This window comes from Nymphalis io, chromosome 14 (assembly GCF_905147045.1).
Source record: "Nymphalis io chromosome 14, ilAglIoxx1.1, whole genome shotgun sequence".
Lineage (NCBI taxonomy): Eukaryota > Metazoa > Arthropoda > Insecta > Lepidoptera > Nymphalidae > Nymphalis > Nymphalis io.
Genome location: NC_065901.1, coordinates 2,056,490 through 2,080,357, shown reverse-complemented (window position 1 = coordinate 2,080,357; position 23,868 = coordinate 2,056,490). Strand labels below are relative to the sequence as shown.

Below are 23,868 nucleotides of genomic sequence, written 5' to 3'. Positions count from 1 at the left end.
TAATTACTAAACCAATTTACATAAAACTTATACCAGTAGATGCCGTGCGCTTTAAATAATGACGTCACAAGCGTGAATACCATTTTTTATCGTCACTTTTCATCAAGAATGTATATAATATAGTTATTTATTGTACGAACCGAAAATTCCCCCCAATCGTTACCGCAAAGAACCCAGAATCGTAAATAAAATACATTCATTTACCAATATTTCTAATTATTTATTTAATATTTGTATATTCAAATGCTTTAAACTTATGTCCTTTATAATATATAAAATCGAGATTTACATCCGTGAAGAACAAGTTCCACTATCCATTTATTTCAATAACAAAGTCGTGCTGATTGTAAGAAAATAAAGCATTTTATGACCAAATGGTGGTTATTCTTTGGTTCTTAGACGATGAAGGTGAAAAATAAACTGGCGAGGTTGATAAGTATGTGCGAGAATTGAGGAATGGATTCGGTTCGAGTATAAGAGATTCTTATATATTCTGAGAAATCGTACCTAATTGTACAAAACAAGCTTTAGAAATAAAATAATAATAAAGTTAAATAGATTAAAAGATAGATTATAGTTTTAAAGCTTGGAATTGGAAATTAATTAAGACACTATTTTTTTTAAGTTAATATATAAGTGATAGTAAAACAAAGGTTAGTATTCAACGTTCGTAGATTTTAATCTAATATATAAAAATCTCATGTCACGGTGTTTGTGTATTACCTAGAGGTATGAAATATACTTTACGACCTATTATCATACCCAAATATACACAACAAATTACATAAAAATCGGTCGAGCCGTTTCGAAGGAGTTCAACCACAAACACCGTGACATGAGATTTTTATACATATATTAGATAATATAAAATATTCTGTTGTAAGCTATTTCTGAACGAAGCTAATTTATCAGTACAAAACATTGCTTTCTCATTCTCATCTGTTCGATTAAAAATACTATTTATTTTTGTAATTATAAGTGGTAATTTATTATAAATGATACGAAGGATTGAATATTAAATTTTTAAAAATGCGATGAAAAAATTATACAATAATTAGTAGACGAGTAAAATAATTATTAACTTCAGACATTGTATGCAACGGTATCAGTACCAACACCCAAACTAATTTAAAACAAGTTTTGTTATTATTATCAATTTACATAGGACATCAAAGTCTAGGTAATAATATTTAAAGTTCATGTTTTTTAATTAGTCATAAGTTATCCTTTAATGTCAATTTTTATGCTGGTAAAGAGAAAAAATAGAAATCATGCATTTGAAACATATTAAATAAAAATATATACATGGCCAAATTATTCGAAGCCAAAAGGTCATCTCTGCCATACATCATGAGATTTGGACTGTCTAGAATCTAGACTATAAATCATTATACAACTGAACTATCATAATCGTTTTTTGATATAATAACCGAAGGATAAAGAAATTTACATTTAATATACGAACACTTAATATTAAACTATAAAGTGTAGTGTATATTAAAGAGATCATAGTAAGGATTTAATTTATCGCTACATCTTATAACACAAAGTCCCTCAACCGCGTCTGTCTGTCTATAATAATCTGACTCAAAATCTACGGAACATTCTTTCATGCGGTTTTCACAAATGGACGGAGAGATTAATTGGGAAGGTTTAGATATAATTCATTACGGTTTTGAGTAAATTGCGTGAAATATGACGGTGATTGTTGATCATGCCGACTGACAGCTTTACTAACGTACACCAGATACTACATACCTTCATTCCGTACCCGTGCGAAGCTGGTACAAACTGTGTTCGAATTGTAAAACAATTTCAGATGATTTTAACATGAATGTATGAAGGATAAGAAATTTGAACTCAGTGATTTAACCTGAAGCTTAAGTTTTTTTTTATATAGAATAGGAAGGCGGATGGTAAGTGGTCACCAATGCCCTTAGACAAAGGCAATGTAAGAAATGTCAACCATCGCTTACATAGCCAATGCACCACCAACCTTCGGAACTGAGATGTTATGTCCCTTCTGCCTGCAGTAACACTGGCTCACTCACCCTTCAAGAAAAAGAAAAAGTAAGAAGGGTTACAATAAATTTATTTTAATCTTTAATATTAGGTCCTCACATATGAAATTAGCGTTTTGTCGTACTGACCACTTTGATTTGAAATATCTCCTCTTTGGTTTAGAATTCCAAATTCAAATTTATAAATTCATTTAGCTAATATATTTGAATTTTGAAAACAATCATTCATTTGTTTTTTCCTCATTATTTTTTTCTTTGGCGTCGCTTATTACCGCACAATAGAAAACATGAAATATCGGTATACGTATCGGTATACGAGTACGAGTTCTACCGTGGCACCAGTGCTGCAGAAACAGCTCGAAGGATTAATGATGTGTACGGCGCTGGTGTCGCAAAAGAAAGCAAGGTACGTTTAGAACCAACCCCGTGAACGGCCAGAGACCAAAGTGGAAAATGAAGAATTAAAGGCTATTGTGGAAGCGGATCCATCACAAAGCACTTCAGAGATAGCTGCAGGCTTCAGGGTAAGTGATAAAACTGTATTAATCCACTTGAAGCAAATCGGGAAAGTAAAAAAACTTGAACGATGGGTATCTCATGAATTGAGTGAATCGAACTTACAAACACGCGTCGACTGCTGTGTTACTTTGCTTAACCGACACAATAATGAAGGTATTTTAAATAGAATCATTACTTGTGTTGAAAAGTGGAAACTGTACGTTAATCGGAAGAGCTCGTCGCAATGGCTGAACCCTGGAGACCCAGCCAAATCCTGCCCTAAACCAAAATTGACTCAGAAAAAGTTACTTGTGAGTGTTTGGTGAACTAGCGCCGGTGTCGTTCACTACAGCTTTCTAAAAGCTGGCCAAAAGATTACGACATATATCTATTGTCAGCAACGGCAAACCATGAAGGAAGAACTAGCTGCTAAACAACCGAGATTGGTCAATCGCTCTTGGACACTGCTGCTTCACGATAACGCAAGATCACACACTGCACAATAAACAACCACTAAGTGAGATGAGCTACAATTGGAACGTCTGCGACATCCAACAATAGTTCAAAAACAAACAAAGCTAAATTACCAAATCAATAATAAAATTATCGCTTAGGATTTTTTTAGCGCTGGTTACACCTTGTCGTTGTTCATTCCGCATTCGCCTTGGACAGTAGTAGTAACTATTGCCACTATCGTTGTATATTCCTACAGCAAGATCTATTATTATCTAAATGTGTAACGACCAAAGTAACGTGACTAATAAATGTTATTCTAAGCGTCATTGTGCTGACATAATAATGATTTACATTAATTCTTATATAACAACTAAGCTCGTAGTTTTATTGAACTTCAGGCGCACACTCTGGCCCAACGTGTATTGGAGGCTTAAGATTTTATTTCTGCTTAGGATGTATAAGCCTCGGATTTTTTTTAATATTTGTGTTAGCCGCTTAATATCGACACAAAGTAGATATATCTTTAATCTTAACTTACTATCAATAAAATGACATACCTTTTTGGCATCATCATAGTTCGTTGACTCATAAATACTATTTAAGTTTTGTGGGTGTGGGTATCGCTTAGATTCTGAATAGAAGTTTCCTTTTAGTAACTGTGCGAAGCATTGCTACCAGATGAATGATTTAAGTTGTATTCATACGATTTTTTAAATATTTTATTCATGTACGATTAAAACATAAAAAGTCTACGTGAGGTATATGACTTTTTCACATACGCCAAAACGATATAAGTATTGGTCGATTAAAGTAATCAAATATCACTTTCTTCAAGTCTATCACGAACATACCATAAGCCGGAGATTTCTAGACGGTATTATTTTGACAAAACAATATATTAATATTATTGTTTGTTTACTGACAAAATTGTTAAAACCAATAATGAAGGTTTTAAGAATGTACTATTTTTTTTAAAATAACCTTCTAAGGGAATATGGCTCTTTATTTAACCGTCCGCCGTCACAAGGCCGCTAATACAAAACGCCTGACAACACTGGTAGGATCTGGGAAGTCCCGCGTTGGTTTTGTTCGTGTACTCCAAAATTCTTTATCCTTAGTGACAAAATAACGTCATCATCATTTGCAACTTTACGTAAGTAGTAGTGAATAGTGATTAAGAAATAACAACAAAGAGATCAAGCGTACTTATCAATAAGTTTAATTTTTAACAATAAACGTTTAGTCTCGATCACGATTTGTATGAACGATGAAGTTCAATTAATTAAGTTATGAAAAAAATTCATTTGCGCTTGAATTCTGATTATTTATTTATTTTTACAGAAAAAATGCATAAGTTCCAATTTTCGTCGAAAAGGGTAGAGCCATACCAAATTTTCTCTGGCCAAGTTTTTTACGCAGTTTATAAAAATGCAGATTTTTTACGACACAGTGAAAATATAGATGCTATATTAGTAAAAGGCTTCGAATTGCGTTCTTCACTAAAAGATATAGCCCCGGGTAAAGTAGTCAAAATCGATGGAATGGTTCTTGAAGAAAAGTAAGTAATATGAATATTTAATTTATTTTAAATTTTATATTTTATTGAAAAAAATTGTATGACGATTTTATTTATATTATGTAAGTATGGTGAGAAATTTTACTCTAAATTAAATTAAATTTTAATCTTTAAAAGACCATATGGCTATTTTACTTCTTTAGTTATATCCATTATAATAGCTGCAAAATAAATTCTTTATGTATATGTTTCAGCAGACCACTACTCTTGAAAAAGACTGGACCAGAGGTAGTCATTGAAAATTTTGAATTCACATATAACAGACTCAGTGGGTTGGTAGCAGCCTACGCCTTTGATAATCGTTCAAAGTTCCCAAGCCTTGCATCTAGTGAAGCAATTGCTTTAGGACTTACATGGAATAATAAAAACAAAATGATATGTCGTCTTTTCTTATCATCTGTTACTGGGTCAGAGCATTTTTATGAGCAATTTGGATATTATCCACTATTGTGTGCATTACGAAAACTCCAACTGAAGAAAATAACCCTAGAGCCAGTTGTTAAAATGGCAAAAAAAAAGAGCCCACAGAATGTGCAAATGGGTAAAGAATTTATGAAAAATCTTCCTGAAGTAACAAAAATTTGGCATTATTTTCCTGGTGCTAAGGCTCAAGATTTGAATAGTCTGCTTGAATCAGCTCCACCTATACTGAAAAACACATTAGCAATAAATTGAACATATATTAAAATCATTTTGGGAAAGATTAATATATTACAAATCGTAATAAAATAATATTCTCACATGACATATGGTTACAATATGAATATAAAGTAATCATATCACTTCACTTGGTAGAAATCGACATAACTTGTGTAATGTGGTTATTTTATTATCTGTGAGTTAATACTCTATTAAAATTAATCTCAAATATACATATATTATATTTATTTTTTTATTATATTTATTTCTTTCAAAGTGCATTAATTTAATTCCTTATACTATTAATAAATAGAGTCATTAGTTAAATTTATTGTTAATTAATTATTAACCAATTTTAGATTATTGTTTTATAAAGTTATATGCCTAAATTGTTATGAGTGATTGGAATGTCATATATTATTTAATAGAGTGGTAGTGTTTTATCACGTAAATGAAATTTGTATTATTAGGTATTGAATTAACTATTAGTGTACTAGTTGAGCAGAGATGGCCCAGTGGTAAGAACGCTTGAAACTTAACCTATAATCGTGGGTTCAAGCCCGGACAAGCACCACTGAATTTTCATGTCTTTAATTTGTGTCAAAATTCATCTTGTGCTTGCACGTGTCTAATTTCCAACCACCAACCTGCATTGGAGCAGTGTGGTAGAATAGGCTCCTAAACCTTCTCAAATAAAAGAGAGGAGACCTTAGTCCAGAAGTGGGACATTCACAGGCTGTTACTGTACTGTACTAGTTTTAACATTGAATTTGCATTGGAGGTCGTTACTACAAGAACCATTTTAGTATTTTTTTTCCATAAAATGTTGATCCATTTTTTAACTAAGTATAATTTGCTTCTTTTCATTCAATTGTAACAACAATATAATATTAATAGCTGCCTGTCCTGACTTTGTTTGGATGAATTAAGATTTTTTTTTGTTAAAAACAATTCCTGGTATGCGATTGGACCACTATAATATTAAATATTTGACAACATTCCTGATCTGTAATGACCAAATAAATAATATTAATCAAGCATTAATTGTTAATTCATTTTGTATTTGCACCATCCATACCAATATGTGATCTCAAGAATACTGGAGCCAAAAATTACTTAAAACATAATCCTTTTTGATCATCATGATAGTATATATGTTATCGCAAGACAGCAATGAATTTGCCATTATTATATATTAGACGTATCAAATTTGATAAATAAGGAATATTATGCAACACATGATTACATAGATGATAAAAAGAGTAGAGTTAGTATTTGTTGATCTCCAAATGATAATGTCTACCTACTGAGTTTCTTGACGATTCTTCTTGGTAGAATCAATATTCCGAATTGGTGGAAGCTTTACATTATATTCAATATTGTAACGTGATTCAAAAATGCCCTTATAAGCCTACTTAAATAAAGAATTATTTGTTTTCATATCTATCTGCCCATAATGTGTTGATATGTTTCAATGAGAACCTATGTTTTTCTTTTTAACATTAGGTTTCTTGTTTGTCTAATTGTTTGTTTGAGCAATATTAACTTGTTTGCTGATCTTTATTTATTTTTAAATTAAAAAATGTTTAAACTTTAAATTGAATTTAAACTTTGTCCCCGCAACGTGATTACTAGAAACTGATGATTATAATTGATTGAAAAATTTAATGCAACAAGAATCATAAAACAGTCAGAATAAAAAAAGATATACCATGCTTTTAAAAAGACTTAAAATTGGACAATAATTAAATTTAACGTTATACAGTTTCTTAACAGATTTTTATAATCTGTGATTTATTCTAATGGCAGGAAGAGTAAAGACCGTAGACAGAAAACAAATAGACCAAGGGGCCGTGAAAACGCAATTGAGACAAAGATAGTTTGTTAATGTATGCGTATAATGCTGCCATAGTAACTGCATTCCCTGTTTTGGGAGATAAATAATTTTCAGGATTTAATTAAAACAAAATGAGTTTATTAAATTTTACTTTTTATATTTATTATACTTTTTTTTAATTAAAATATTTTTTGTTTTCTAACTACACCCAAAAACTATTGCATTGTTTGTTTTTGTTTCTTATCAATAGTACTTCAGCATCTTTATATGGTACTGGATTAGCATTCTCCTCAGAAGTTGAAATCTAAAACTCTCAATTAAATTATTACTAAAGAATGGTCGCTTCATATATTTCTATGTTTACCTATTGATTCGGAATCTAATAATATTATTAATTCATGAAGAATGTTAAATAATGTTGTCGTTAGGAAATTATAAAAAGAAGAACGAATAAATTAAAATAACATATTTACATATAAAAAAGCACTTTAGGTTATTATTGGACTCCATATTTTTTATCGAAAATCGGGACATTTTTTTAGCTGACGCTGGCTACACTTACATGATAAATAATTCTAGGTTTTGAATGATAAAAACTGGAAAATCCAGGAAATATTATCTTCAGGATTTTAATGCAATATAAGGTTTCGTCATGCTATGGCATAAATAACCATTACTGAGAAACTATATTTAGGGACAAAATAGTCGTAATTACGCGTAAAAACACACGCCGACAATTTTCTTCTTGCTATCACTTTAACATGAAATAATACGACAATGCACCATAGTATAACCTTCGATATGATGTAAGGATTGTTTCTCGGCCTTTTCACTTGATAAGAATCGTTTTCTAACATAAAAGTAAGCGAAAATTGAACAAATAACACAATCAACGCACCAACTGTCAAGTTTGTTTCGCTACTTGAGTAGCGAAACAAACACCAAAACTGGTTACGCGATAAGGGACAAAAGATTAGATAATTCTATCTCTGTCTAAACCATTTGTAACGTAATTTTTGTTCTCTTTCTTGTGTAAGTGAGAAGGAAATCGTCATTGCGTCTATTAGTTTCTCTGCCTACGGTAAAGACAAATGCACAGACATTAGATTTACATATTCCATGTAACTTGTTAATAACTCTGCTAGATTATGCACTACGAATAGTACTTGATTTATACATATTTATTTATAATAAAACACTATTCAAATTCAGTAACACCAACTTTTATATTTTTTCGAAATTTTGATTAAAGACATCGCCGACATACGAAAATCCATAATAAATACCATAGATAATTATAACCTTGACTAATGATGTCTTGTCAATTCAAGGTCAAAGATATCTATCTTTTTTTTCGGATTGTCTAGTACTGTTGGCCTTACTGGCCTCTACAGCGTCACCGGGCGGGATGGGCGAGTTGGACTCAGCCGGATGTTGGGAGCCACACAGGGCTCAAGAGAGACGGGCGTCCTAAGGGTGCCTCCTGTGAGGCCGGACCTCGGCTTAGGACTCCGTTGAGATCGGGAGGGATCGTTATATATCTATCTATACTCACGCCATTGGAATCGGCTAAACGATGCTGGCACTGACATTGCTAGCAGTAAGAAACAAATAAATTACCTTCAGAGTCCCATCTCTACAAACATAAATTATTTTATTCTCGATCTGTGGTATGAGTACAATCTAAAAATAGCATTTAAATTAAGTTAAAGGGCCACGAAAAATAAAGAAAAATTGTTAAGCAATTTATTTAATTTCAAAAATAACTAGTACACAATCACGCAGTACTGCCGATTCAAAATATTCTATCAGATAATACGTACATGAACAAACTGCTTTTGATAATTACAAAACTATACTAAACATATTTGTTGTTACAATTCAGTTCTGATACTCCATTTTGTCATAATATACACAGTAATTTAACTTTTACTTCTTTTATAATCCTACCTACTTATAAACTACGTTTTTACAGTGATCAATTTCTCAAAGAAATTTCTCTACTCACACCGTGTACATAAGCATGCAAAAGTTGAAAAAAAAATATAATAATTTCCACACGCGATTTTACATGTTAATTAAAATGCAATTAAAACACACTAAAACTTATGTACTGTGTAACAGAGCATTACACTCTGTGGTACAGAGTAAAATCTGATGAAGAGTAGTTGGTTTAAAAAAATATATCACGGTTGCCCTAAATAAAAGACTAGTTAATACCATGCTATTATATACGATAAAATCTTAAATAAAAACTTTTATGCAAATGTCTTGACATGCTGTACTGGATCAATGGATTAACCCATATTTGCATTTCTATCGCAGAACTTTTACCAAGAAATTTTCATTAATTTTAAACATACATAAACAAAATTAATCTAATTAAAATCATTTTTATTAAAGTGTTCTTTTATTTCTAAGAATTAAACATGAATTTGCCTTTGAAACATCTAAAAAAAAATCTATCAAATAACAAGATCATACGGCCAGCTTTCACCTTCCAGTAGCACATACAAAAAATAGCGATAAAAACACGTGGACACCTTATGACATGACAAAGGGTTGGACCATAATGAACCAATTAAAGTATTAAAATCGAAACTCGAAGTCACTTGTAAAGTTTATTTTTAAAAGTTTATTTTTAAAGTTTATTTTTAAGTTAATTTTTTATTAACATTACATGTATATTATTAAAATTAAAAATAAACATTAAGGCATAATTATTTATCATTTTCGCTGGATATATTTATTTAATACATTACCATAAGCGCGAAACTTTGCATGATCAAAAAAAATTGAAACTCAAAAAGAGATTAATGAAAAATATTTAATAAAAATTGGATAAGCATTTTTGTCTTTGTTATTTTTTTTACTAAGTACTGAATGCTCATTGGTCGCCCTGCCATTGGCTACCGACCATTGATCATTCAATTAAAGTTAGTTAGTCTGACATTTGATCTGCGTTTCAGAAACTGTAAATTAAATGTAACTTGTGATATATATATGAGAGAAATGTTCATACGTAATCATTATACATACATTTTCATACATATTATATGCAGGTACAATCAAAATAAATACAGATAATAAAATATAAATTTACAGAACAATGAATATATATATATTTTCTTAATTATGAATTAATTTTAATAATATTCTTTCATCAAATAAATATATACATAATGAAGATATTGGTAAGAAAATTTTCTACATTCGTATATTATATAAAATAAATATTTGTTATACTTTTTACATGAATAAATTTTAAAATATTTCGATGTTTATAAAAATAGGATTTAAACAAACCACCGAATATTCTTCATAATAAATTCGCTATGATTTTAATCTAATTAATACCATGCTCTTAGTAAAAATATAAATAAGGCTCAAATATTTATTGCTAAAGCCCAATCTACAATCTTTCATAAAGATATTTTTGAACTAAATGGCTATTTGTTTTTTTTTTTCTACATTATAATTACAATACCTTTTTAAGCTGCTTTAATATATCATACGAAATATAGACAAGTTAATATAATTACATATTTATTGAAGCAATATTATTGGATTCAAAGATATTGTGTCTAATTAAAAGTTACATTTTAGATTTAAATAGTATTTGTGTTGTAAATAGATATAAAAACTCTTTTAAAAGAAAATTAAGTGTTTTGTTAATGTTCAAAACTAAAGTTGCCACCTCATATGTGTAAACAAGCGAGATAACTACATGAAAGCTATTTTGTTGTCCGAAAGCGTATTCTATCTCTCAATGTTAATAAGATTGACCAATCTGTACATTAATTTGATATTTCCTTCTTTTATAACACCATATACAATTGAAATATTTAATGTAGCGTATATTTTATGTTCAAGTAAATTTAACAAGTTAAAAAAATCAAATGGATTACGCCTTAACACAGATAAAATATCATATCATAGACAGTTATGAGATCCGTCAGTCTGACAGCTGTCAAGGGGTTCTTAATTCAAATAGTAACATCATATGGCCGTCTTTTTTCTAAAATTTAAGGTTTACAACGGCAAAAATACGATAAAGTTAACTACGCTATTAAAATTCACTATAAAAACGAGTGTCAAAATTTAATAGATAAGTGGTGAAAAAATAAATTTTATTATTCGACGTACAATTCTCAATCTAAGCATCTATTTATAAAGTCTATATGAATGGCGTTTAGAACACATCGCGAAGATGATTCCTTCTATCATAGACAACTAGACACTAAGTGACAAAAGTTTCAACTTGACGCAATAATGCAATGCACAGAGTAGACGTGACACGAGTAACTTCAATGAGTAATTATAGTCGAATGCAAGCACTGTGGTACGACATGTCTATACGGTAGTCTGTAATTCTTCACCGTGCGCGCTGCGAGGCATTTTAAAGTCGTGAATTTCAAAGGATTCACTATGGCAGCGAGGTTCTGTTGGGTCGCTTTGAGGATTTCCTCGGGAGTTTCTCCTTCGTAGTTGACCGTGTCGATGTGTGCACCGTACGCGAGCAGTTCTCGTACCACTTCACCGGGACACGGGTTCAGCTGGAACGTGATAATGATATTTACAATCAGTTTTTACATTTATAAATCGAATGAGACCTCTTCATATCAGATTATCGGTGGCAGATAGAATAAAAAGCCGAGCTATAAGCTCTTTCTACGAGACATCAAGTATCATAGTGGTCATCCACACTATTTAAAATTCAAGATAATTGTAACGAACTATTTATTATTCTGTTATTACTTCTTTATATCAACCGGGTTTTTATATGACGAAAATATTTTTTAAATTAATTTATTATTTTAATAAATTGGGTAACTATTACGTCCTGTGCGTCGAACTCTCGCATCATGTCCGATTGCCGTAACAATAAATACGAGTGCGTACTTTTGTTTGCGCACACACAGCTTTAATGAACGCTAGGTAACCGCAGACGTATATACAATATTTAGCACGAACTTAGCATCTAGATTTGTCTATGAATATTCAGTATCTGTGAGTTATGTTAATCTACAATAATAATAATTAAAAACAATATAATTCGTTTGAGACTATAAATTTCTATGAATGCGCGTCAACCGTCTGCCGTTAGAAATGAAGTAATATATTTTTTTTTTTTATAGAATAGGAAGGCGGACGAGCATATGGGCCACCTGATGGTAAGTGGTCACCAACGCTCTTAGACATTGGCATTGTAAGAAATGTCAACCATCGCTTACATATCCAATGCGCCACCAACCTTGGGAACTAAGATTTTATGTCCCTTGTGCCTGTAATTACACTGGCTCGCTCACCCTTCAAACCGGAACACGACAATATCAAGTATTGCTGTTTTGCGGTAGAATATCTGATGAGTGGGTGGTACCTACCCAGACGAGCTTGCACAAAGCCCTACCACCAGTAGATATAGAACATACCTCCTTAAGATGAAAATAAGGTCTTATTAAGATATAAGATTTTATTTAACGGTCATCGGAAACCATCGACCAATGCTCATAATGCCCAGATAAAAGACAAATTAAAACGAACGCTAATTTGACTTTGACTAGCGTAAATAGTTTCAGAAACCGGATAAGGCTCACAGTTGGCATATAATTTGTACCAGATGTCTCACGGTGCTCCATTTCAAACGGTCCCTGATATAATTTCGAGCGCATCTTCGCACCGTGTTGCCGCCGCGTCTGGACGCACGGCGGGCCGGTATCGACACGATCCGAGCGAACGACCTTTACTGGTGGCAGGGCTTTGTGCAAGCTCGTCTGGGTAGGTACCACCCACTCGTCAGATATTCTTCCGCAAAACAGCATTACTCGATATTGTCGTGTTCCGGTTTGAAGGGTGAGCGAGCCAGTGTAATTACAGGCACAAGGAACATAACATCTTAGTTCCCAAGGTTGGGGGCGCATTGGCTATGTAAGCGATGGTTGACATTACTTACAACGCCAATGTCCAAGGGCGTTTCGTGACCACTTACCATCGGGTGGCCCATATGCTCGTGCGCCTTCCTATTCTGTGAAAATAAAATCAAAAGACTCAAATAGCAACCGACGAGCGTTCGCCCAGACCGACCTTGCAGATGAGGTGCAGCGGCGTGTTCCCGTCGGCGTCGCGCGCGTGCGTGTCGGCGCCGAGGCGCAGCATGAGCGCCACGAGCGCGGGGCACGCCGCGTCCGCGCCGCGCGCGCGCCCGCCCTCCGCCGAGCACGCCGCGTGCAGCGCCGAGCGGCCCTGCCGCACCTGCGCCGAGGGAGGCGGTGACAGATTCTCGGGACCTCTTGCCAGTGTTCACGCTCCCGTGCCTTGAGGAGCCCGTAAACTCTTTTTTTGGCCGTGTCGGATTTACCGTCCCATCGCATTATGAGAGTGAGGGTTTTATTTTTATGGAATAGGAATGCGGACGAGCATATGGGCCACCTGATGATAAGTGGTCACCGACGCCCATAGACATTGGCGTTGTAAGAAATGTTAACTATCGCTTACATCACCAATGCGCCATTAACCTTGGGAACTAAGATGTTATGTCCCATGTGCCTGTAATTACGCTGGCTCACTCACCCTTCAAACCGGAACACAACAATACCAAGTACTGCTGTTTTGCGGTAGAATATCTGATGAGTGGCTGGTATCTACCCAGACGAGCTTGCACAAAGCTCTACCACCAGTCAAATTTACCGTCCCATCGCATTATGAGAGTGAGGGGATATAGAGTGCGCAAGTCCTGCAAGTTGTCTATTCGTTCCAAGGTGTGACAAGCTCATTTATAATCGGCCAGGACGACAAATTCGTACCCAAATTTAAATAATGCGTTTAAAATGAAAACAAAACTTACCTTAATATCTAACTTGACGAGTGAGTACACAGCCTTATGTATCATTTTGGAAACGTCCTCCGTGCACTCCGGTTCCTCGAGCAGCTTCGCCATTAACGACGCCAAGTGGAGTGATATCACGAGCACCCTCTGTAGTGTCGTCAACGTATTTTCCCTATCGATACTTAGTTTTGATTCGAGTAACGCCATCCCTCTTTCTATTTCTAATAATGCTTTCCTAAATACTGGATCGATGTCTTCGAAAGTCACTGGTGGAACAATACGACCTAAAAAAAACAAGTGGATTTAACAAATTTGATTAAAATAAATTATCGTGTCTCAGTTTAAAGATGAATCGAATTTTTCTTTTCAAAATCCGTACATCCAATTAATTTATAAATGCGACAGTGAGTTTGTTTATTTGTTACGCTTTTGCGTCTTAACTACTCAACCAATCATAAAGAAATTTTGCATATACGTTGTCAGGGGTACGGAAAAGGACATAGGATACCTCCCCCCTCAGACACGAGCGAGGTCGCGGGCGGCAACCAGTTTGTAATAAGTTTAAATTATTGTTAACAAACAAACTCACTTGCATTTATAATATAAGTAAGGATTATAGGAAAAGAAGGTCATCAGATCATCATGATATCATGTTCATCAACAATCATATTAACGATTGCAACCTAGTACGAAGGTATTTCGAAAATTGCCCTCAGCATTGTGTGGTTGCAGCTGGTTCATAGCAGTGTCATGGCAGCAGATATCTAAGGCCTGCGGTCAAATCCATTAGAATAGTAGTGCCCGTGTGTGTGTGAGCGTACCTCTGAGCGGCGGGCGCGCGCGCTCGGCCAGCATGTAGGAGAAGAGCTCCGCGAAGCTGTAGAGACTGGACTGCGTGAGCGGCGAGAGCGGCGGCAGCACGGCGCGCTGCATGTCGAGCGCGTGGTGCCACAGCTGGCGGCAGCGCGCGAAGCGGCCCGCGTCCGCGTACACGGCGCCGCGGTAGCGCACGTAGTACGACGTGTCGGGGTGCGCCGGCCCTGCCGCGGCATTTTTTGTCAATAAACAAGTTAATAAAGATGTTGAAAAAAATTTTTGTTAAGGACCAAATCATATACCTCCAGTTCGAAAAAAAAAATATATGATGAAACGTGTGCGGGTTGCCATGTGAAAGAAATGTGTGCGAGTTGCCATGTGAAAGAAATGTGTGCGGGTTGCCATGTGAAAGAAATGTGTGCTAGAAGGTATGACGAGACGGAGATGTAGATTAATGGAACATGTGCATCGACCCCGACTAGTTGGATAAATATGGGGAGAAATGATAATTTAAATTTCGAACTAATTTAGTTTTAAATACCTAATATCCTTTCTCTGATGACGAGGGCTTGCATTCTCATAGCATCTGGGTCGGCTAGCAATTCCTCCAGTTGTTGCGCATTGCTAGGTTCCACCGCGTAGTCATACGCCTCTATTCGAGGAATGTCCTTTGGCTTGTGTATTGGTTCACTATCGTCCGTTGGAAACCTGTAAATCAAAAGCAGTATTTGTTTTTCGTTACAAGTATATGAGACATATTTCCCTGAAGACATTTGTAATTTAAGTCGAGATGGCCCAGTGGTAAGAACGCGTGAATCTTAACCGATGAACGTGGGTTCGAACCCGGGCAAGCACCTCTGAATTTTCATGTGCTTAATTTCTGTTTATAATTCATCTCGTGCTTTTCGGTGAAGGAAAACATCGTGAGGAAACCTGCATGTGTCTAATTTCATCGAAATTCTGCCACATGTGTATTCCACCAACCCGCATTGGAGCTGCGTGGTGGAATAAGCTCCAAACCTTCTCCTCAAAAAGGGAGAGGAGGCCTTAGCCCAGCAGTGGGACATTTACAGGCTGTTACTTTTTACTACTTATTTGTAATTTAAGAAAGTAAGTTTAACAATAACATTAAACGTTTCGTCGGTGAACAAAAACATCGCGTAGAAATTTGTGACCCCTGTCATCTGTACTCACATCCAACCACTCGAAGTTTAGCAGCGCGTACATTATAATCATGATATTTATTCATTCATAATTAAGACATATTACTCAATGCAAAATTCAAATTATTTTCATGATGAATAAATTAGTTTGATATTTTATTTGACATACCTATTATATTTTGACATTAAAAAAATATATAATTTTAATAAATTTCGAAAGGACATAAATGTACTAATTCGCTGGAATCTGCTCCGTCAACCTACTTCTCACGTCACAAATTTGGTGTTGCCTACCCAATTATTAGTGTTTACGAGTAAACGTTCTTATAAATTAAATAATAATATAGATTAACTTCATTTTCACATTCAAGTTAATATGCTTAGTATAAAGTATCTAAAAATTTTTTACCGGTTCCTTTCAGTAGAATTCGAATTTCGAACCAGCGTTAGTTTGGCATTAAATTAAATCTTGTAAAATGACAATTCAACCGTGCCTGTACGTATCTACTTAAAATGCGACGCATAAAGTCACTACGTCGAACGCATGCGTTTTATAAACAGTCGTATTTATCATACCTATCATCCATCGCGCGTTTCCACAGCGCAAGCGCACCGACCATATCGCGTCTCTTGTCGACGTACGTCGCGCCCAACAGCTCCAAGGCATCGATCCGTTGCTGTCGCGACACTAGCCCGTGTTCTGCATTGATAAGGTGTTCAACTATGTGCGTGTGACCGGTTACAGAAGCTGCTAGTAGAGGTGTCATGCCTAGAAAGAACAAAGAACCATTTATATAATACATCAATAGATAAATATTTATCGTGGAATGGAATAAAAATTATGCGTCGTTTGGTTTCCGGAAAAGTGGAATAGTGACAATCCAAGCTAAAGGCGACGGTATCGTAAAAGATTTTCACCCATTAGATGGTCGGCTGTGATGGTGCGCCAAATCATTCGAGCAGAAACACAATGCGCTGACGCCAAATATGTCGACGTTTAGATATAGGCACATAAGATAAAGGATACACCTTATTATGAGGTCGTAATATGTGTAAAACTTCGACCGCCATGACACATTCGTTATTTTTACCACCATTTTTTCTATTCCTATTATTTTCCTTTTTTTTTTATAACATGCCAGCATGTTTTTGTCTCCGGGCAATCGTAATATAAATTTACCGATTAATTAATTTAATAACTTTACAGAACTCACCATAAGAATCGACATCCATTGTTGCACCGTGGCCTAAGAGCATTTTAAGTATGTGTAGGGATCCGCTCTCGGCGCAGTCGTGTAACGCTGTGTTCCCTTTGACGCTCTTTCTGTTAACATCAGCGTTTAGGGAGAGGAGGTATTTCGCTATATGAATATGACCCTTATAACAAGCTATCATAAGGCACGTGTGACCGTGTCGATTTGCTATTTCTATATCTGAAAAGAAAGAATACATTTTGAGTATTTACTTGGTCACATTTTTTTTTTGTAGGCGGACAGGCAATTGTGCTACTTGATGGTAAATGGTCACTATCGACCATATATATTGGTACTAGCACTGTAAGATAATATTTATCATTTCTTACATGGCCACCAACCTTGGGAGCTAAGATGTTTTGTCCCTTGTAACTTTTGTTGCAGTGGTTCACTCGCACTTCAGACCGGAACACCACAATAGTATTGCTGTTTTACGACGAAATATATGATTAGGTGGGTACCACCAAGTTAATCTAAACGTTTTAAATCTAATAAATACATATGTTAAGATGGTTCGGTGGCTAGAACTCGTGAATGTAAACCGAAGATTGCGGGATACCGAAACTCAGGCAAGCTGAATTAAGTTTTAATTTGTGTTTAATTCACCATATACTCAACTAAAACCAACGGATATTTTTTAATTGTTTGCATCTAATTAAGAATTATGATATGAGTACAAATTATTTATAATAATTCGCTTACCCGCGCCATTCTCAACTAGGAACTTAACAATAACAAAGTGTCCGTCAAAGCATGCTGCTCTGAGCGGCGTGCTGTGTGTGCGTGTCGTGGAGTTGACATTCGCGCCAGCACGAACCAGCAACCGCACTAGCGGGAGGTGTCCCGCCGCAGCCGCACACCAAAGTGGGGGAGCGCCCTCTATTGTCTCACCGTCGAATGTTACTGGAAAAAAAATCGAAATTGCTTTAAACTTGCACATTAAATTTATCTATCTATTAGATCGCCTTTAAAGATTTTCACTTTCGAGATATTCGTATGAAATTTGGTGTGTATGGGTTTCTGTACGGATTGAAAACATAATTGGACTCGGTAGGTGGACCCTGCTGTCGGTATGTCACCAACTGAATAAATGACTGTATGGCAGGACAACGATTACCGGGTCCGCAAGTCTATATATAAATAAATCAAAATATTTTTTTTATTCAAATAAACTTTAAAACAAATATATAATCTGTATCTATGTAATTGATACAAATTATCACTTAGCTCCTACGCGAGATCCAGCAATAATTCAATCCACTCAATTTCATCAGACATATATTCAGTAACAGAGGCTTTACTAATAGGATTATTTTTTATAACTAATTGAAGCCTGCTTTGTGTCAAGTATAGACTGCGAATTTTTTATTAAAATGTGTATATCTAGTCAAAAACAAATTAAAAACGATTGATTAACTTTATTAAGACGGAAATATATCTAAAATCTAAAAGGCAAAGATAAAACGGTCAAGTATCTTTGTCTCCTTTATTTGTCAACTGATTTTGCTGTTTTTTTGTTGCTATTGACGATCTTTAGCAGAGTTTTACGAATAAAATAAAATTTTCGAATCATGTATGTTTTCCACATATTTTCAATAAAAATAATATTCGAATTTCGACGACGACACTAGTTTAATTAAGTATACGCGAAGCTTATTACTGTGCACATAAATCAGTGAATAAAAAATGTATATGTAAAATAAAAAAAAGTATATAATATAAATACCAATTACCGTAAAATCCAACTACCTTAAAAATTAATTGAAATTGTGAAAGTTTGTTTGTTCATAATATAATTACGATCAATCGGTCGACTCTAATCAAATTTCGCATGGCAATCTATTATATTACGTAATAAAAAATAATAACGAAATAATAACCTAAATTTAATTTATACCAAACGAACCGTTTTATTATTTATATAATAGTGATAATGTTGCTAATTTCGACATACATTATGTATTTACTGTTTTATATAGACAAGACTTCTTAAGTTTTATACAATAATATAATTTTTTTTTTTCACATGATATTATTTTATTAATCTAATACATTGCATGTAATTTAGATCATTGAAATTATTAATTTATAAGACGATTCAATGATTTTAGATTATTTGGGAAATGAGTGATGACTTGAATACTTGTTATCTTTCGTATCTCGCGAGACTACTAAATACAAAATCGAAATAAACTTTATTTTAAAATCGTAAATTAAAGTAAATCTGCTATCGATTCGAAATATAGATTCTACATAGAAAAATCGACAAGAAACTTAGTAACTCTTTCTCATAAATCATAATATAGATACATGCATGTAACTAAATATTTATGTATTTTTATTTTCGCTGGAAAAACGCGTTTCGCGTTTCCCCCACGGGAACAGTAAGGTGTCCTAGGCGCCGAGTGCGCCCCGAACATCGGAATACCGACTAAAAAACCAGCGCCACGGGATCGCTTGCGCAAGCTACCGTGACGCTCTGACGATATTTATGACTTTATGTATCCTGTATGAACATCAAAAAATACAAGCTCTTAATCATCTTTATAATATTGTAAAATATAATATTATGCCTTAATTATTAATATTTTATAAAAATTAACATACCTGTCAAAATAGATCAATGATTGATTGATTGAGAGATTGTTTACAAAAGTATCGTTACTGATCGACTAAATTAAAAAAGTGAATATATTTTTATCGACGGAGGTGAATTTAAATTCAGGCAGGTAGCTTGGCATCGCGCCAATACGTTGACGCAATGGGAAAGCGAATGCGGACGTTGAAAACAATTACAATAACGATCTCCGAGAAAATACGCTCCGTGTGTTCATTCAGCTGCCAATCGGTAAGGAAAAGTTAAAATAAATTATTATTAGATATACGACCATTCAAGTATTACGTAAGGATTTATATATAACTAACGAAATAACAATAAAAACGAACTCTTATCCCCCAGAGTTTATATGTTATTTTATATTATTAATTAGCAAATTGTGTTATAAATAAAGTTTTTTATCGATTTTCGAAAGTTTTCAATTCTGATGTTTTTTTTTTTTTTTTTTGGTATATCGGAACTTCGTCATTTATGAACAGATTTGGAAAATACCTTTGGGTCTTCAAGACGACAAGAGAATTAAAAGTTGTATAAACTTTTGACATTGAAATGAAGCGATATCTGTGGTCGAGAACTTGAATATTCATTATGGATTCGCGAAAAACTTTCGTTTTAAATGTCGGCAACGTTGTCATCGGATCTTTGAGAGTAAAATTTAAGTGGATATAAGTAGTGAGCGGAATAGTTTTGTGTTATAAGTGAAGAAGAACTGTTTGTGGTGTTTAATAAAGCAGAGGTATTAGCAAATCACATATGTAAATCAAACGTTTGTTTATCTTTACTCATTCTTCGATTGGTATCGGTTTTACTGGTGGTAGAGCTTTGTGCAAGCTCGAATGGGTACTTGGTATAGTTGTGTTCCAGTTTGAAGAGTGAGCGAGCCAGTGTTATTACAGGCACAAGAGACATAACATCTTAGTTCCCAAGGTTGGTGGCGCATTGGCTATGTAAGCGATGGTTGACATTTTTTAGCAAAAGCCGAGATGGCCTAGTGGTTACCGTAACAGCTCTTCTTCAGTCCTCTTTTTGAGGAGAGGAGGCCTTTAGTCTAGGGGTCTTTTTGGCCTAGTGGTTAGAACGCGTGAATCTTAAAACATTTATTAAAATGCCAATGTCTATGGGCGTTGGCGACCACTTAACATCAGGTGGCCTATATGCTCATCCGCCTTCCTATTCTATAAAAAACGGGTATACATATAAAAACACTGACCATATGCTGGACTAGACCAATGACCAAGTTTCTAAATCAAATGTTTATAATAATTATTCTCTCATCAATTATCGTCATGTTTCAGCCAATTTACACAAACCGTTTTAAGAAAAGAAGGTTTTTCTTCATAAATCACTCTATCCATTGGTAAAAACCATATGAAAATTTGTTCGGTAGTTTTTGAGTTTATCGCGTTTAAACAGACAGGACAGACGTAAGGAGGGACTTTCTTTTTTCAGTTTTGTATTTGTTTTATATAGTTATTACACCAAAATATCCTTGGGATACGATGGATGGGATAATTGAGATCCATATAATCGATATTAAGAAACTCGTCTAGCAGGTTGCTTGATTACTTGGTAGCTCTTCGCTCCGTTCGGCATGAATTATATTTTAGCAATAGATATGTATTTTTTATGACTCATAATAAAATTTCCTACGCTTTGTTTATTTTAATGTCCTATTTCACGACTCCTAATTTATATGCAAAGTTTTATTTTCATCAGTTTGAAAGTGAATACGAAAACGAACGAAAGTCCAACCGCACGTGCTCTCGCATTTAAAATGTAGTGTGATTTATTGCGAACAGTAAGTTATTTTTTTTAAATAACGAACAATATTAGTATTCTATCATTTAAATTTGGAATTTTAATTGTTGCCATATAAAAAAATATTTCACCTGATCCGGGCTGTTCGATGTCCGCTTTACAACGCTCTATGAGATATTCCGCGACATCGTAGTGCCCGTTCCTGCAGGCGATGACAAGTGGCGTCGCTCCCGTCGTCTTAGCACCCACCAACATGCTTAGCTCGTCAGAGCGCCAACTGTGTAGGTACATCTGTAACAAATAAGATTGACCGTTAAAAAAAAACAGAGTTAAAATTCAGTAAGTACCATAAATAAATAAAATTTACTGACGTGTATTTTGGGTTGATGGTATTTTTTTTAATCAGCTTAATTTATGTCGAAAAACTTTATATCAATAAAAAGTCATCAACATAAATAATAATCGTAATGATCACGACTTGGAATACATTCAAGCGTATTAAAATAATTACATGTACCAATTTTATCGATGGACTTACCGAAACGGTAAACCAAACGGCAAGACTATCGCAATTCCTACCTAGAAACTACGAGTTATGCATCGTGTAACACGTTACGAAACGTCGTCGCCAGTATTAAAAATGATAACACTATCCGGTAGCAACGCATGCCTGCTTCCAGAACCTTGACCCTTCGAGTTCATTTACCGCTAACCACTATTAACGGTTAATATTAAAAAAAAACTAAAATGTAGCAACAAATATATTAAAAAGATGAGATATATATATATATATATATATATATATATATATATATATAGTATATATGAATTATCCGATGCTTCTTAACACAGGCTATTGAATTAAAACTTTTCACGGTAGCATGCGCAAGCGATCCCGCTGGTTTTTTAGTTTGTTAGTTAATGCCTTTTTCCAGCGGTAAAAATAAAAGGCTTTTCAATTAGCCAAGGTAGAATAGCTAGAACCTGATCTTTATTTCGTTTGAGGCAATCCTTACTAATATTATAAATGCGAAAGTTAGTTTGGTTGTTTGTTACCCTTTCACGTGTTAACTACTCGACCGATCGTCATGAAAATTTGTATGCAAACTTTCATACAGAAAAGGATATAGAATACCTAAAAACCGAACGCGAGCGTAGCAGCGGGCGGGAACTACTGAATTATACATTAGGTTTTATTTAATCCTAGAATAAACAAATAAATTAAAAAAAAAAGAATTGAAATCAAAACACATTACTTATGAAAAATACGTATTATTTAGTTTCTCTTAGTTTCTCTACAGCTACCAATTAATATTATAATAGACACAAAAACGCTTTTAATTTTTTATTAATAATACGTTGCTCTTCATTCGCAACAAAAGAAACAGGCGAAATTTAAAACACTCGTGTGCGGGTGAAACGCACACATGTATGCGTTACTTCTATTGTTATATATGCATTGAATCTCTTGATTGCTGCGTGCTAAGTGATATACAGGTATTTAATATTTCACGTAAAAGTGGTCAACATATTATATATATGTAAGTTTAGATTTATTACATTCCAATATCTGTAATAAGAATTTTGTCACAAACAGTGCAAATCGATGACTGTTTGCCATCATTTTGTGATAATAAATAAAAAATGGTTTGTTATGTTATTATATTGCAAGAAGGTTATTCATTTTCAATGCCAGCACGCAAATATTTAGAGTAAATAATTGATTGTTAAAGATTTGCGTGTTAACTTTATAATGACATTCGATTCGGCACTCAGCCACCAAGATTGGTCTTATGAGCCAATGTTTGCAACGATGGGCGGAATATACAAATGATATTTCATAAACAGTGTTTTGGTTTCTGAAATGGCCTCACTATAAATCTTACAAAATAATATTATTTACGAGATATCATATATTTGGATATATAATAACCTAAATATTCTAATCGAGCAACATCAATGTCAACTTGTTGAGTTAACTTATCAAGGCCGAGTCAAAACTATTATAACTCGACCCTTGAGATTTGGATGTCTGTTTCATTGAAAACAAATGAATGATTTTTTTCGCGCGTTCATGACTGCACTGCTCGTCAGAGCGTCATGGTAGCATGCGCAAACGATCCTCGTTAAGACGGAAAGGGTACCCCGCTGGTTTTTTAGTGTGTATTCCGATGTTCAGGGCGCACTCGGCGCTTTGGATACCAGCGAGCCCCACATACCTCCCCACTGTTCCCGTGGGAGAAACGTGTAATGCGTCTTTCTAGCGATTAAAAAAAGGACGTTACACTCCTATCATTTTCAAATATATCGGTTTATTCGCCTTGTAACAGATGCGCAAATGGATTATCTTAAGGTATGTTCTGTCACCGCCCATAAACATTGGCACACCATTAGTAATATTCAATACT

General features: G+C 34.3%; 2 protein-coding genes across 5 annotated transcripts in view; one reads left to right on the top strand and one right to left on the bottom strand.

The window, feature by feature from the left end:
* The first annotated feature begins 4,319 nt into the window (after nt 1-4,319).
* Nucleotides 4,320-5,256, top strand: LOC126773425 (uncharacterized). The gene is made up of 2 exons (XM_050494376.1): nt 4,320-4,533; nt 4,746-5,256. Exons 1-2 carry the CDS (start codon nt 4,322-4,324, stop codon nt 5,224-5,226), a joined length of 693 nt encoding a protein of 230 aa, XP_050350333.1. The 5' UTR covers nt 4,320-4,321; the 3' UTR covers nt 5,227-5,256.
* Nucleotides 5,257-9,836: 4,580 nt separating this feature from the next.
* LOC126773346 (protein fem-1 homolog CG6966) overlaps nt 9,837-23,868 on the bottom strand; it is a 94,059-nt gene continuing 80,027 nt past the window's right edge. For all 4 annotated transcript variants that reach the window (XM_050494234.1, XM_050494232.1, XM_050494231.1 and 1 more), the window contains 9 exons: nt 21,592-21,751; nt 17,788-17,988; nt 17,047-17,265; nt 16,409-16,601; nt 15,211-15,377; nt 14,675-14,893; nt 13,872-14,137; nt 13,112-13,279; nt 9,837-11,583 (listed from right to left, as the gene is read on the bottom strand). In XM_050494234.1, coding sequence (XP_050350191.1) covers nt 11,335-11,583; nt 13,112-13,279; nt 13,872-14,137; nt 14,675-14,893; nt 15,211-15,377; nt 16,409-16,601; nt 17,047-17,265; nt 17,788-17,988; nt 21,592-21,751 — 1,842 coding nt within the window. In that variant the 3' untranslated portion in view covers nt 9,837-11,334. The remainder of the gene's footprint in view (nt 11,584-13,111; nt 13,280-13,871; nt 14,138-14,674; nt 14,894-15,210; nt 15,378-16,408; nt 16,602-17,046; nt 17,266-17,787; nt 17,989-21,591; nt 21,752-23,868) is intronic.